Genomic DNA, 14,047 nt, shown 5'->3' on the forward strand with positions numbered 1-14,047 from the left:
CATCAACCTCCAATATTTCTGAACTCCTTTTTATCCTATTTATCCACATTTCCCTGACGTCAAACAAAACCGTAACGCGTAAGCAAAAACGCAAAAAGAGAACAAGATGAGTACAAAGAAAGGAAGGCGTCTAAAGTTTCAAAGAATATAACGTTATATAGAATACAACACGCTGTATTCCGTATCTCCCGAAGTACCAAATTTTTATTTTGGGCCGAATGTTTTTTATTCGCACGCGCGCACTAGTACTAGTTTAGGGGCCCTTCAGAGGATGTCATCCAATTTACGGTGTGGTCTAACTAATATAACACTGATCCTATACGCCACGAAACATTACAGTGTTGACGGAACCTTGTAATACAATCAAAGGTTGCCGTTCCTCATAGAATCGGCCGTTTGCCAACTGTTAACGACCTTGTATAGTTTTCATTTTATTTTATTTAGTCGACGTCGACGTCGGGCTGTGTTGTGTACATCAATGGAAACGTGAATCTTTAATAAAGTTACATCTATTGGCAATAACAGGAAGCACTGCGGGTGTCAACCAGTGGATGCTTCGCTGACGACAATTTGAAGCTGAATTAATCAGCTATGGAAGACCAAACAATTGGTGTGCCCCTGCAGCTGATCTCCCACTTGGAATAAGCTACCTCGTGATTGCATCCCTTATGAGTATAACCTTAAGCTCTTCAAGTCTATGGTCAACAAACATCTGTCCTCAATGGCTGTACAGTAACATTTGAGTGGCTCCCATGAGCCTTGTTTTGTGGTGACCTATGAAGTAAAAAAGTAAATTTAAAAAAAAAAACTACGTTGTTTTTTTATATAATTCTTCTTATTGCGCGTTGTTAGCTGACCAACCTGCAACTAGTAGTCGTGAAGGGTTTGGCATTTATTATCAATCGGTATCAAGTTGTGTTATTTATGTGGTTATTAATTTAGTAATTATGGTGTAGTTGTTATATTGTAATGTTAATATATAGTAGTTATTGGGTAATTATAGTGTAGTTGCTATATTGAAGTATTTTATTAAGAATTTGTAATATAAATATTTGCAATATTGTGATGACAGTGGAATTGTGTCATTATTATGATGTAATTTTAATGTAAAGGACTCCAGGAAGAGTAGTAAGAAACTGTTGTTTTTACTAATAGAGTTCCTCATAAACATAAACATAAACATAAACATAAACATAAACATAAACATAAACATAAACATAAACATAAACATAAACATAAACATAAACATAAACATAAACATAAACATAAACACCGTTGGCTTTAGCGTTTTGGTGTTTTTTGTCAGTTGGTCACTGTTCTGTTGGTGATATGAGGACTACATCGACTAAATCTTTTCTCTGCTGTTGTAAGAAAAGGTAGAATGAAAGTCTCTCGGTACGTCTGACACATGCTTAATTTGGTACCGCCGCGGGGGCAATGTTGTGAACTGCCGCCGCACAGGAGCTGATATTCCAGCTGCCTCAGTCGGCTAGCCGGTACGCCTCGCGACAGACATGTCTGCGGTAAGTACAACATTTTTTTTTTATACAGTGATATATTTTGTGGTTTCTTCCAGTCTTTTCGGATGGAAAACAAGTTATAATTATGTTTCTTTATCAATATTTTGCTTGTACCACGACTATACTATCTTAGACGGGTAGGAAGTGGAAAATGATGATAAGATAACATCAGAGAATGGACCGTCATGGCACGATAAGTAAAACAATAAGAGAAACAGAAAACGGCGGAGAAAACTGGTTGTCAGATAATCTATGGTACCGCAATTGTCAAATAATTAGACTAAGGGATAGATAAGATGAGATACTTTTTTATACCATCGCAGTTTGAAACACAGACTATAACATTAACTAAAATATGAGAAAGGCTTTCTTTTCTTTCTAGTTCGGACAAGAAATCAAGATTGTGTATCTGGTACCTGTTGACGAAAATATCTCGATCTTGTGAATGAGGAGAATTGATAAAGGATGTTCTTAGTTCCAGTCACCATATGGTTATTAAAAAAATACCCGAGCAAGGCTTGAGTAAATAGAGGTTGCCTTTTTGTCCATTGTTTCTATACATTGTTCAGTGCTATTTTCCGTTTTCTTTTCTTTTCTAAATGTGCTATTTACTTTGGAATTTTCACTATCCTTGTGATGTAATCAGCTGGCTTTCAACGAGTTTTCTGCTATAGTATTCTTTCATCTCTGGACACATACAGTGGTTATAAGTGCGTGTCAGATGTGTGTCTAGATATATATATATATGCTCAAACACGCTTGAAGGACCGGGAGACTTTGAAGACAATTTTTTTTGATCGACCTTTCTCTAGAAGTTCTTGAGTCTGACTAAGTCTTTGTGGTTCTTTAGTTCTTTATTAAGTATGGCTGGATATCTTGATGTTTAGTGGCTTGGATCAGGTTCAATAGATGATATCAGTATGTCAAAATCAACTGGTCCCTATGCCTAGATCGTCCCTATTACAGCGTTCCATTCCGTTCTGCCATACACGAGAAATATACCTGACTCTGAAAACAGCCTTTAAATATATCTTTATAATGACAGGTCTGTTTCCAGAAAGAATCATCATTTCTTTCTGTTACATTAGGATATTGTTGATAAATTTTGTCACTGTTGCTATGCATATTATATTTCTTCTCTAGTCCTGTTGATATTTTTAAAAGAAATATATCAATTTTAAAGGAAGGCCCGTGGTGTTGAGACCGGCTGTATTTCTATGGCTTAGTAACCGTTTCTCTTTGCACTAATTTCTTTTATTTAAAAAAACCTGTAGTTTTTTCTTCATAGATAAAAGAGGTATGATATAGACGCGATGAAGTACAAAGCAATTACGACGAAAAGGCAGAAGGGGGGGGGGGCTTTGGGGCCCTGGGCCAACTTTTACCTCGGATAGCGCATGAACCGTCAAATTTGGTGACTTTTCTTAGAATTTACTTTTTACTAAGAATTTCATTCATAATCATATATAAGTTAATAGATTTGTATTTCTATCTACCAGTAGCTAGTTCTAATTGGCAGGAAGAACGTCAGCCTAGCGCAGCCGGCACTTCATGTTTCATACCCTTTCTGACCTCACTCTCCCACTGTGCTTCTGGTTTTATCTCGTCCATTTAGAACATCTTACATCCTGCCATGACCTTACATTTCCTGAAATGAGTAAGCGAGGGGCGTGCACATGTTCGGAAGGAGCATGTTGCAAGAGCCCCGGGCGACCTGATGCCATCTTGCACAGACTAGTACAGTTAGGCCATGATTACCTTCGCCAAGAAGGTTATGTTTTCAGAGGCGTTCGTGTATGTGTGTGTGTGTGTGTGTGTGTGTGTGTGTGTGTCTGTCTGTCTGTCTGTAAACACGATAACTTGAGAAGGCCTTGATGGATTGTCTTGATATTTGGTAGGTGGGTAGGTCTTGATGAGACCTCAAAATGATTAGATTTTGGACCCCCTAGCGGCTTGTTATGGTACTGCAGCTGAACTTCCGGTTTTGGTATCTCATGATCTAGACATGTTATGGTGATGAAATTTGGGGGGTAGGTAGCTCTTATGCTGGGGAAGAAGTGACGTGAGTTTGGGCCCCCTAGCAGCTTGCTCTGGAACTGCAGGGATATATTCTTGAAAATATTCAAAAGAGGATAACTCAAGAACGGGTTGACGGATCGTCGTGATTTTTGGTATGTAGGTAGCTTACATGATGCTTAATATAATTATGTGACAATTATGCAAATATGGATGTAATTTGCATAATTTATGGGGAAATTCTATAAATCAGCTGCATTCCATGATAAGACAATTGAAGCTTGTGACATTGGTAATTGATAAGGAGAGAAACACAGGCAGATATTGATTATGTTAATTATGACTTAATTTGCATAATTAATGAGAAAATTTTATAATTATGTAATGATAACTGCCTGGAATTTCATACTTGTGGTATTTGAAAGTTAAGTTGAGGTGAACATCATTAAACATAATTTATTCAAATCAGGACCTCATTTGCATAATTTAGTAGGAAATACTAGAATGCATTGTTTGTTAATATAAGACTGTCTTTTGGTTGAGATTATGATAAAATGATATAATTCATGAAAATTAGGTTCCTATTTGTTAAATCAGGGGGGAATAATCTAATGTATAATTTGTCAGTCATAAAGATTAACATCATTTGGCGAAGGTATGAGATCGGGGAACTCTATTCTGTTCTATATTCATCGCTAGGACCAGGTGTACCATCTAACATAGTCCCACGATCTAATGCATCAGTACTAGCAGCCTCTTCACCCGATTTCTCTACTTGATCGATGGAGGTAACATACTGATTATCCATTCCACATTTTAAAGCTTCGCCCGTTGTGCCCATGCCATAAAGTTCGCCGGTGCCATGACAACCTTCTGCATATTCTTCGTTTTGCCCACGCGTAATACTTTCATCAGGTGTTCTTGTTGAAGATGTGAGCATCTGATGTTAGTGTCTATCTATTTTCCAGTTTCCCCTGGATCGAATAAAAAGGTGCAAAGTGACCACGGTCGCCCGCAGTTGCTGTTTTGGCCCGGCCATTTGTTTTGTTGACGTTTTTACCCGCCATGTGAACAAGCGAACTGTTTATGTCCGGTCAGGTTTACAATTTCTCCCAACGGTCTATATTTTAGTCACATCTATAATACCCCGTATTTTCTCTTGCAGCCGGATAACATGCTACCGGTGTGGTTGAAGGAATTCCTTTCGGTGAGTACCGCTCTTTTCTCGTGCGGAAATTACACCCGTGTTTAAACAACCCCATCCAAAGCCACACACCTAGAGTTTGTGGACTCTGTGTACATATGGAACAAAAGTTTTGTTTTGTTTCATAGCTGCTAGGGAGGAGTTCTATCCCTTCTATGATAGAGCCATTCCCCGCTATACCGATACAGATACCATATTGCCGCACAGAACGGTACAAAAAATCGCCCATATTGTTACCAAAGCTAGACTGTCACCAAGGTAGCACTGTTTTCTTCTGGGAACATTTAAGAAAAAATCAAGAATACTTGATTTGATTTGATTTATACTTCTACAAGACATGTGTATGTAAACTTCTACATTCTTCAGTGAATGTAATATTTTTGATGTTTATGAATAGAAATTTTCAAGAAAATTTAACAGGACTTCCTTTTTCAGTTAGTAGACAAGATATTTGTTTCTGATTAGGACCCCTGACCTCATGGACTGACTTATCTTTCGACTGGAATGGCACGGACTATGATTATGCCTTATGATTTAGACTTTGTTTTGGTTGACATGTCTTGTTTCTAATGATTGATTACTTGTACTCTTTGTCCATATTACTTATTATCTCCATGTTTAATTATTTGATTGTCCTTTGTTTCTTGTTCTGTTGGGCTACCTTAGAAATTAGTTGTCCTAAACTGAAGGTATCACCCAACTGTTTTTAAGATCAATCAATCAATCAATCAATCAATCAATAAAAGCATCTTTAAAAAGATTTTCCACCTCATGGCATTCATCGGCGTTTTTGTCGCTACAGAACGGCGTCAACCACTCCGACTTCTCGATGGACGCCATGTTCAGTAACATGACGTTACAGAACGACCCCAGTCTTTCCAACGGCACCGAAATCGACCCCGGTCCGATCCAAATCTCCTGGCAGGACTACGTCCCTCCCATCATCTTTGGCTTCATTTTCCTGGTGGGGGTTGCCGGGAACTTCCTAGTCATCTATGTGGTGGCCCTCTTCAAAAAGATGCGGACGGTCACCACTTATTATCTGGTCAACCTGGCGGTCACTGACCTGGCCTTCCTGCTGTGCTGCGTGCCTTTCACTGCGGTCAACTACGTGACCACGTCCTACGTGTTTGGACAGGCGATGTGCAAGTTCGTCAACTACCTCATGCAGGTAATCTTTTGCTTAGAACACTTTATCTCAAACTGTTGGTTTAGAACAACGCTCGAAATGAGTTGTCTAATCAAACTTCTACAATTTATCCCAATTTCCCCCAAAATACTATTCTTTTAACTACTCAAAACTCACCAATTTTGGAAAAGGTGGGACATTACATGTACTTCTTCCATGGTTTACAAAAGAGAAGTCAAACCCTCCAGACATAGCTTTACTTTAGACATAGCTATTCCTTAAGGTAATTAAATATCTTGTATTATGTATATGTTTTACTCTGTTTCAATGTTCTCTTATCTTTGTTATTGGCAAGTAGCTTTTTTCGGGCAGGAATTTGGAATAAACGTATCATTATAACAGTAGGAAAAGAAAAACTGTTGTATGTGGCTATTATATATATAGATAATAATCATCATTGTTATTATCATTGTCATTATTCATTTATCTATTTCAACCGCCACATCTTCATTGTTAACTTTGCTATGTTTTTACATTTTTTTCTACAACCATTAGGTGACTGTCCAGGCAACCTGCTTGACCCTGGCCTTGCTCAGCCTTGACCGCTACATTGCCATATTGCACCCGATGCTGTCACTGACCTTCCGCCGGAAAAGAGTGGCCATCATCGGCAGTATCATCATCTGGATCGGTAACCTGCATTTCAATTAATTAATGAATGAAAGACCTTTATTACCTCCATGAAAAATGGAGGTATTGCGCGCGCGCGCGTGTGTGTGTGTATGTGTGTGTGTGTGTGTGTGTGTGTGTTTCCGCACATTTGTAGTCAGCATAACTTCAGAACGCCTTTATGGATTGTGATGATATTTGGTATGCTGGTAGGTCTTAGGAAGCCAAAGGTCAAGGTCAAATATGGGCCTCCTGATGGCTGACCTTGGTACTGCAGCAGAACTTTTGTATTTTGAGGGAAAACAGATGTGCCGGTTTAATGCAAAACACGTGTGGTCAGGAAGCGCGGCTACCCGGGTTTGATTGATGAGGTCCCTATGGCATAGCCCACATGTACTGAGTTGACAGCCTGACCTATTTCAGGGCAAAAACCTGTGTTATTTTGTTCTGTACTGTAGTGTAGTGTAGTGTACTGTGCAAACACATTTACAAAAACTCATATATTTCATGGAGGTTTGAGATCTCCGAATTCTTGTTGTACGTTTGTGCTCTAACAAGCTAAGTACAGGTCATGAATAGACAAGGAAAATGATACAGCAATGACACTTAAACTATACATACTAATGTGATCTACTACTTACATGTTCAACTTCTTTTTGCTTCTTGACGCAGTTATAGATGTACGAGCATATAGAACAATCTGCAAGCATATCTTTCGGTGGCTGCAAAATACAGTATCAAATCGGCCAGACAGTATCCATTGGTCAGACTGTATCCATGTACTCAAATGTGGGGTGGCGAATGGATACAGTCCACCGAAACATCTGCTTGGAGATTATTAATAGTACCCCTGTCCTCTGACCAAAACATTTTCTGACCTGAACGGGAAGATAGAGTTCCTGTATTTGTTTGCTTGGTTTCTTCTTTATAATATTATGTAATTATTTACTACCAAATATTACCGCCCCTTATCCGAACATTATGATATGACATGATGTAGAAATCCTTGCCACAGTCTACCTGAACGCAATTCAGTTCACGGAATCGTTCCACTATCTTCATAGCTTTTTTTTTCATTTTCAAAATATGATACGACGTTTAATAGCAAAGTTCTTTGATCACATCCATTTATGTTTCACGAGCCGACGTTTCGATGACCGTCTGTCATCTTCATCAGGGCAATTCTGACTGGTTTACTGTGCACTCAGAATTGCCCTGATGAAGATGACAGATGGTCATCGAAACGTCGGCTCGTGAAAAATGAATGGTTGTGATCAAAGAACTTTGCTATTCATTCGTTTACCAAACTGATGAAATTATTTACGGATGATACGACGTTGTAAGATTTCGTCTTTTGCACTGTTTGCACTGTTTTCAGCCTCTCAGGCTTTCTTCCAGGTTGTCTTGTACTGACAAACCTCCTCAGATTGCTTTTAGACACATCTTAGTGAAGTCTTGTGCGAACGCGACCTGTGCTCTCTGTGAGTTTACAGCAGGAGAGCTATTTCATGGTACGGGTGCCATTCAGGTGCACGCCTACATGCAAAAGTGATTGAATGTACTTTACGTTACTTCGGCCATCTTGATACGATCATGACATATGGATGACATCCGCATGAATTTTTGTCCAATTCCAAAAAAATTGTTTGAATCATATTGCAAATCATACAAAGCAGCTAGCAGTAAAATGAACAATTATATGCTGTAAAAGAAATATAAAAAAAACGATACTGATGTCGTAGAATGCCAAAATTAATTGCAAAGGAAAAGAAAAAATGTGAAGAAATCAAAAAAGTCTATTTTTCGCCGTAGCATATTCTGTATGTTTAGTCATTTGTTAAACCTTCATGGCCATGTAGATTTCGTAATAAAGCCAAAATTCTTCGCATTATTCGCACGCTCGCCGCAGTTTTGGGGTTCCCAGAGGATGTCATCCATATAATCAAATCAACATGGCCTTTTGAAAATGCAACAAGGCATAACATGTGGCAGCAGGCGGGGAGCGGTTACCACTGACACGTACTACATAAACAAACTATTATAACACAAAACTCATGATAAAATATCAATATCATACAGTAGCAATACGATATACGAAATAATAATAAGTAGAAATGAGACGGCGTAGAAGCTCTGTTGGGTTTTATTTATTTATAATTTATAATAATGTATCTGTAATGTTATGCCATGTTGATTTGATTATATGGATGACATCCTCTGGGAACCCTAAAACTGATGCGAGCGTGCGAATAGGACAAAATTCATTTTACTGCTAGCTGCTTAGTATGATCCAAACAGTTTTTGGCGCTTTCATCATTATGCCAGTACAAGGAGACAGCCACCTTAGTAATAAAATTGAATATAAAGATCTAAAAATTGAGTAAAGAAAACCCACCATATGTAATCTAACGAAGCATAAATACTTAAAATGTGCAAGACATTCTACGAAGGCAATTTTATCGACGTGAATATTATGGCACCGGGTTACTAGAGTTCATGTTTTCAGTTACATTTCTTCTAATACCAACGAAGGAAATTCAAAAGCATTTTTCGGATACTAGAAACTGCATAAGAAAGTCCCTTGGCTGGAATTCTTTAATAAAAACATTGATTGCACAACAAGTGTTCAAAGTATGCCAACTATTGGCACATAAGGACAGGTCCATAAGCTACCCAATACAAGTGTGTGATGTGTAGGATGAAATGGTAGTATGGAATGAAAATTGGCATTTTGTAATCATTACAGGAACGTCTAACGCCTATATGTTTTACTACATTTTCCCCTGTATACCATACAGCAGGAATTTTGTTACGTGTAACGCACTGCTTAATTTTGCTATTCAACTCAATTGAAGTCCAAGTAATTCTGGTATAGGAAATGGTAGTATTATCATCGTTGAAGAGGTTCATCAGTCACGTATAATTAACAGTTAGTAGAAATTCTTCGATCAGTGACTGTATTTTTGTAAGGTAAATCACGTACCTCCAAATTTTCGGTGTCGACTGTACACCTTGATCACGGAGTGACCTAGTCTCGCGAGAACACGAGACTAGGTCGAGACTTGTTTGGATCTTCTGACCTCCCCCGCCTCCTTGCGGAGTAGGGGTAGGTAGGACTTGGGCAGCTCCCAACCTTCATGATAGTATTATCATGAATTTACCTCGGCGATGTAGTGCTAGCGAGATGTTTGTCTACCACTATACTGACACATTTGAAACTAGGCGGAGGAGGATTTGTTACTCTTTCTTAAAACGATTACTTTCCTCCCATAACTCAATCAGCATTCGCCTTCTAAGATCTGATGCCCTTTACAGGAACTCTATCTTCCGAAAGACAATTTACTATGCATCTAGTTTTTTTCTGTATTATTTGTATATCTCTAGCGTTTTCGTATTATTTTAATGATGTACTTTTTTTTACATGAATGAATGAATGAATGAATGAATGAATGAATGAATGAATGAATGAATGGTAGTCTTCGGTATACTGAATTAATTTTTTAAAACTGAGCTTTTCTTTCCGTCCATAGCCTCGTTCATCATGCCTCTACCGACAGCTCTGTACTACCGCCTGGTGACCATCACATGGTACGGAGAAAGTCTGAAGATCTGCCGCCCAGTGTACCCGTCAAAGGCCTGGGAGCGAGGCTACCAGATCTTCTCGATACTGTTCCTGTACTTCCTCCCCCTGGCCGTGTGCCTGTTCACGTGCTCAGCCATCGTCTACCGCCTCTACAACCGGTTCCAGTCAGACACCAACCAGATGGACACACAGAGGAAAAAGGTAGCGGTTTACCACATGCTATATAAAATAATAGTTCCTGATGAAGGTGACAGTGGTCACTGAAAAATTGATCTCTCTTCAAACTGTGTGTTGGAATTAACCTGTATCCATAAAACCATGTCTGCAATCTTAAACCTCCGATTGTTTTCCAGCGGACCAGACGGACTGCGTGTATGGTGATCGGAGTGGTGGCCGTGTTCGCAGTCTGTTGGCTCCCAAACCACGTCATCAACCTCTGGGCTATGCTGACTGAGGTGAAGGAGATAACAAACGCCTTGCACTGGATCAAGGTACGTGTCAATCTTTATGAAGCAAGTTTAAACTGTAATTTCCAACACAACAAATTGAACTCACCCACATTTTTGACTGTACTGTACAACTCCAGTCTTTGTCAAGGAATGACCAATCCACCGCTTCCGTGACGTCACGCAGATAACACACCTGACTCCATGAGCAGTGGATCATAGGTTGCAGAAAGCCTGTGGCGCCCCCCCCCGTCTCTGTTGAGGGATGGTTGTAATGCCCTGAGTTAGATGGCCTCTTTAATTTTTCGTGCAAAGAACGTGTCAATCTTCATAGTGTTTATGTCTGTTGCCAACTTCGGATGTATTGGTGTTAGGCCTCACATGACACGCACGCATTAATTTTCGTCTGTTTTAAAAACACACAAACCTGCGAGACTGAAGCCTGGTTGTCAGCTTCAGTAGGGAGCTGTAGGTAACTTTGAGGGCAATATGGCACCCAGGCTACCGAGGCCCCACAGAATTCTAGAACTGGACAGCATGTGCCGGTTTGTTGTAAATTTAAAGGAGTTATGTACAACAAACCTTTTTGCTCCTGTAGGTGACTGCGCTGATCCTCACCTACACCAATTCAGCCACCAACCCCTTCATCTATGCCATGGCTAGAGATGACTTCCGCACCTGCGTCAAGAGCGCCTTCTGTGCCGCCAAGGAGAAGAAACAGCCCGGCCTGGCGCCACGGTCCAAGACGCCTAAAACCACGTCGTCCAGCTCGGGACGTCCTCTGGTGGTACCCGCGAAGCTGAGGAAGAGCCCGGTTCTTGTTTGCGTCGAAGCACAGACAGTTCGTCCGCATATCGAAACAGAAACTACTGTGTAAAGCCCTTTGCTGTGTCCCAAACCTTGCCTTGTCCCAAACCGTGCCTGGTTATTTTATTTTATTTTATTTTATTTTATTTTATTTTATTTTATTTTATTTTATTTTATTTTATTTTATTTTATTTTATTTTATTTTATTTTATTTTATTTTATTTTATTTTATTTTATTTTATTTTATTTTATTTTATTTTATTTTATTTTATTTCAGTTTATTTTATAGTCAATTCCGCGTCACCGAGTGGGTTGTTATTGTCATCATTTAGAAATGTTTTGAATTCTTTGTAACTGTTTGTGTAAGAAATTTCATAATTTGGAAATATTTTGAACATCTTGTCAATATTCTAAATAATTCCCTGGTTTTCTAAAACGTTTGAAATATTCCTGATGTGGATTATGACATTTCCAATAGTTTCTAAATATTTCTAACAGCACTCTACCATTTTTTTACCATTATTTCGAATTATTTCTAACATTTTGTAAATAGGTCAGTGGGATGGGAAGGAAGTAATTCACACATCCCTGTGAAGTACAGGGTAGACTGCCTGGGTGTCAGGCATCGATGCCTTACAACAAAAGAGCCAGCAGTGAAATCTAAAAATATACAGAAGAATACAGAAGAGTAGGATTAGCACCTACTTTTATGGGGGCAATTACCCACATCTACCATTTTGTCATTTGTTTGAAATAGTTCTAAATATTTCGAATAGTGAAAGAAACACATGGGTAGTTCAAATTTATTCTAAATAAAGAGATCTTTGTACAGTCACTTTCAAAATGTTTCAGAAATGTATAAATGAATTCAAATATATTCAAATTTTCATTTTCAAATTTTTGAAGAATTTAGAACTTTTGTTACTGGGGTATTCTTTTCTTCTAAATAATTCAAACGTTTTAGAAACATGGAGAAAAAACCCACTCGGTGACGCGGAATTGTACTTTATTTTATTTTATTTTATTTCATTTCATTTCATTTCATTTCTATTTCATTTCATTTCATTTCATTTAATTTAATTTTATTTTATTTTATTTTATTTCATTTTATTTTATTTTATTTTATTTTATTTTAAATTTACCACATTTGTGAAAGAATTGACATAACAGGTGAATATCACCTTCAAAGATGTCAACCCCGAGACCAGACTGTAATGTTTGAACCACTCACACCGGGAAGGTCCCCTACACTTTTCGATAAGTGCGGTGGGTTCTTTAACGTTTTTCTTTTTCATCTGAGTGACGTGAGGAAAGTCGTGTAAAGTTGCCAAGGGCACAAGATCGGTGGCATCGGGCAGGATACGAACCCTCGCCCTCTCGAGTCTGAGCCGAAGACGTTTTGCTACGCCACGCGACAACATTTGCTCTCAGTAGAACAGTTAATCTGATTTTGTTACTAACGTCAGTCCATTTCTCAGTCAGAAAACTTGATTATCTGTGCAAATTAACTGAAATTGTTTTTGTGGATGAGGCAAATTGTTGGCAAATCATGAAAAATTGAGATGAACTCCATTTTGTCCTGACTTGTCTGTATCGGTAAAATATAACAACCTCAGTATCTGTGTTGACAGGGAAAATCTTAACACTCCAAGCCTTATATTAGAATATAAATTCTACAAACGAGATCTTTATTAACTGAAGGTGTTCTTCAGTATGAATGTTATGGTAACGATGTTCTGTCTTGTCCAATGGACTTAGTATGGTAAACGTAACAACCCCTGTACAAAATGACCAGGGGATTGGGCTTGTTACCTCCATGAAAAATGGAGGTATTGTTTTTGGCGTGTCTGTCTGTGTATCTCTCTCTGTGTGTGTGTGTGTGTGTGTGTGTGTGTGTGTGTGTGTGTGTGTGTGTGTGTGTGTGTGTGTGTCTGTGTCTGTGTGTCTGTGTGCGCATAACTTCATAACACCTTTATGGATTGTGATGATATTTGGTATGCTGATAAGTCTTAGGAAGACAAAGGTCAAGCTCAAATATGGGCCTCCAGGTGGCCGACCTTGGTACTGCATCAGAACTTCCGGTTTTTGTATCTTTCGTCCTGAACATGCTATGGTTTTGACTTTTTGGTGACAGATAGCTTTTCCTGTCAGGAATAAGTGGTGTGGGTTTGGTCCCCCTAGCAGCTTGTTTTGGAACTGCAGGGGACTTTCTGGTGAAATATTCAAAAGCCAATAAGTCCAGATAGGAACAACGTATTTTAATCATATTTGGTGTGTAGGTAGCTAAGAGAGAGAGTTGTACATAATAAAATTTAAATTATGCAAATGAGGACTTAATTTGCATTATTAAGGAGGAAATTCTATAATTATAGTGTTCTATATAATAGTTTTTTTTTATACATGTAATCTATTTAATATGTGGCAAGAGGAACATCAACAGATACCAATTATGCTAATGATGACCTAATTTGCATAATACATGTGAAATTTCTGTGACTCCTTATTGGTGAATGATGGGAATTTTATACCTCGTGACATATGTAGGTTACTTAAAGGTAACACCACTATACATATATTATATGTCATTTTCATAAGTAATGAGGACATGTTGGAATGAATTATGACAAAGCAAGCCCATATTTCATGGAGGTATGAGATCTCGGAACTCTTGTT

The 14,047-nt window shown here is 38.5% G+C and overlaps 1 protein-coding gene across 1 annotated transcript; it reads left to right on the forward strand.

Annotated features, from left to right (window-relative positions):
- Nucleotides 1-5,569: 5,569 nt before the first annotated feature.
- Nucleotides 5,570-11,444, forward strand: LOC109470027 (G-protein coupled receptor 54-like). The gene is made up of 5 exons (XM_019768804.1): nt 5,570-5,911; nt 6,425-6,560; nt 10,069-10,322; nt 10,475-10,612; nt 11,166-11,444. Exons 1-5 carry the CDS (start codon nt 5,570-5,572, stop codon nt 11,442-11,444), a joined length of 1,149 nt encoding a protein of 382 aa, XP_019624363.1.
- Nucleotides 11,445-14,047: the final 2,603 nt, after the last annotated feature.

Source organism: Branchiostoma belcheri, unplaced genomic scaffold (assembly GCF_001625305.1).
Source record: "Branchiostoma belcheri isolate BF01 breed outbred unplaced genomic scaffold, Haploidv18h27 scaffold217, whole genome shotgun sequence".
NCBI classification, from domain to species: Eukaryota; Metazoa; Chordata; class Leptocardii; order Amphioxiformes; family Branchiostomatidae; genus Branchiostoma; species Branchiostoma belcheri.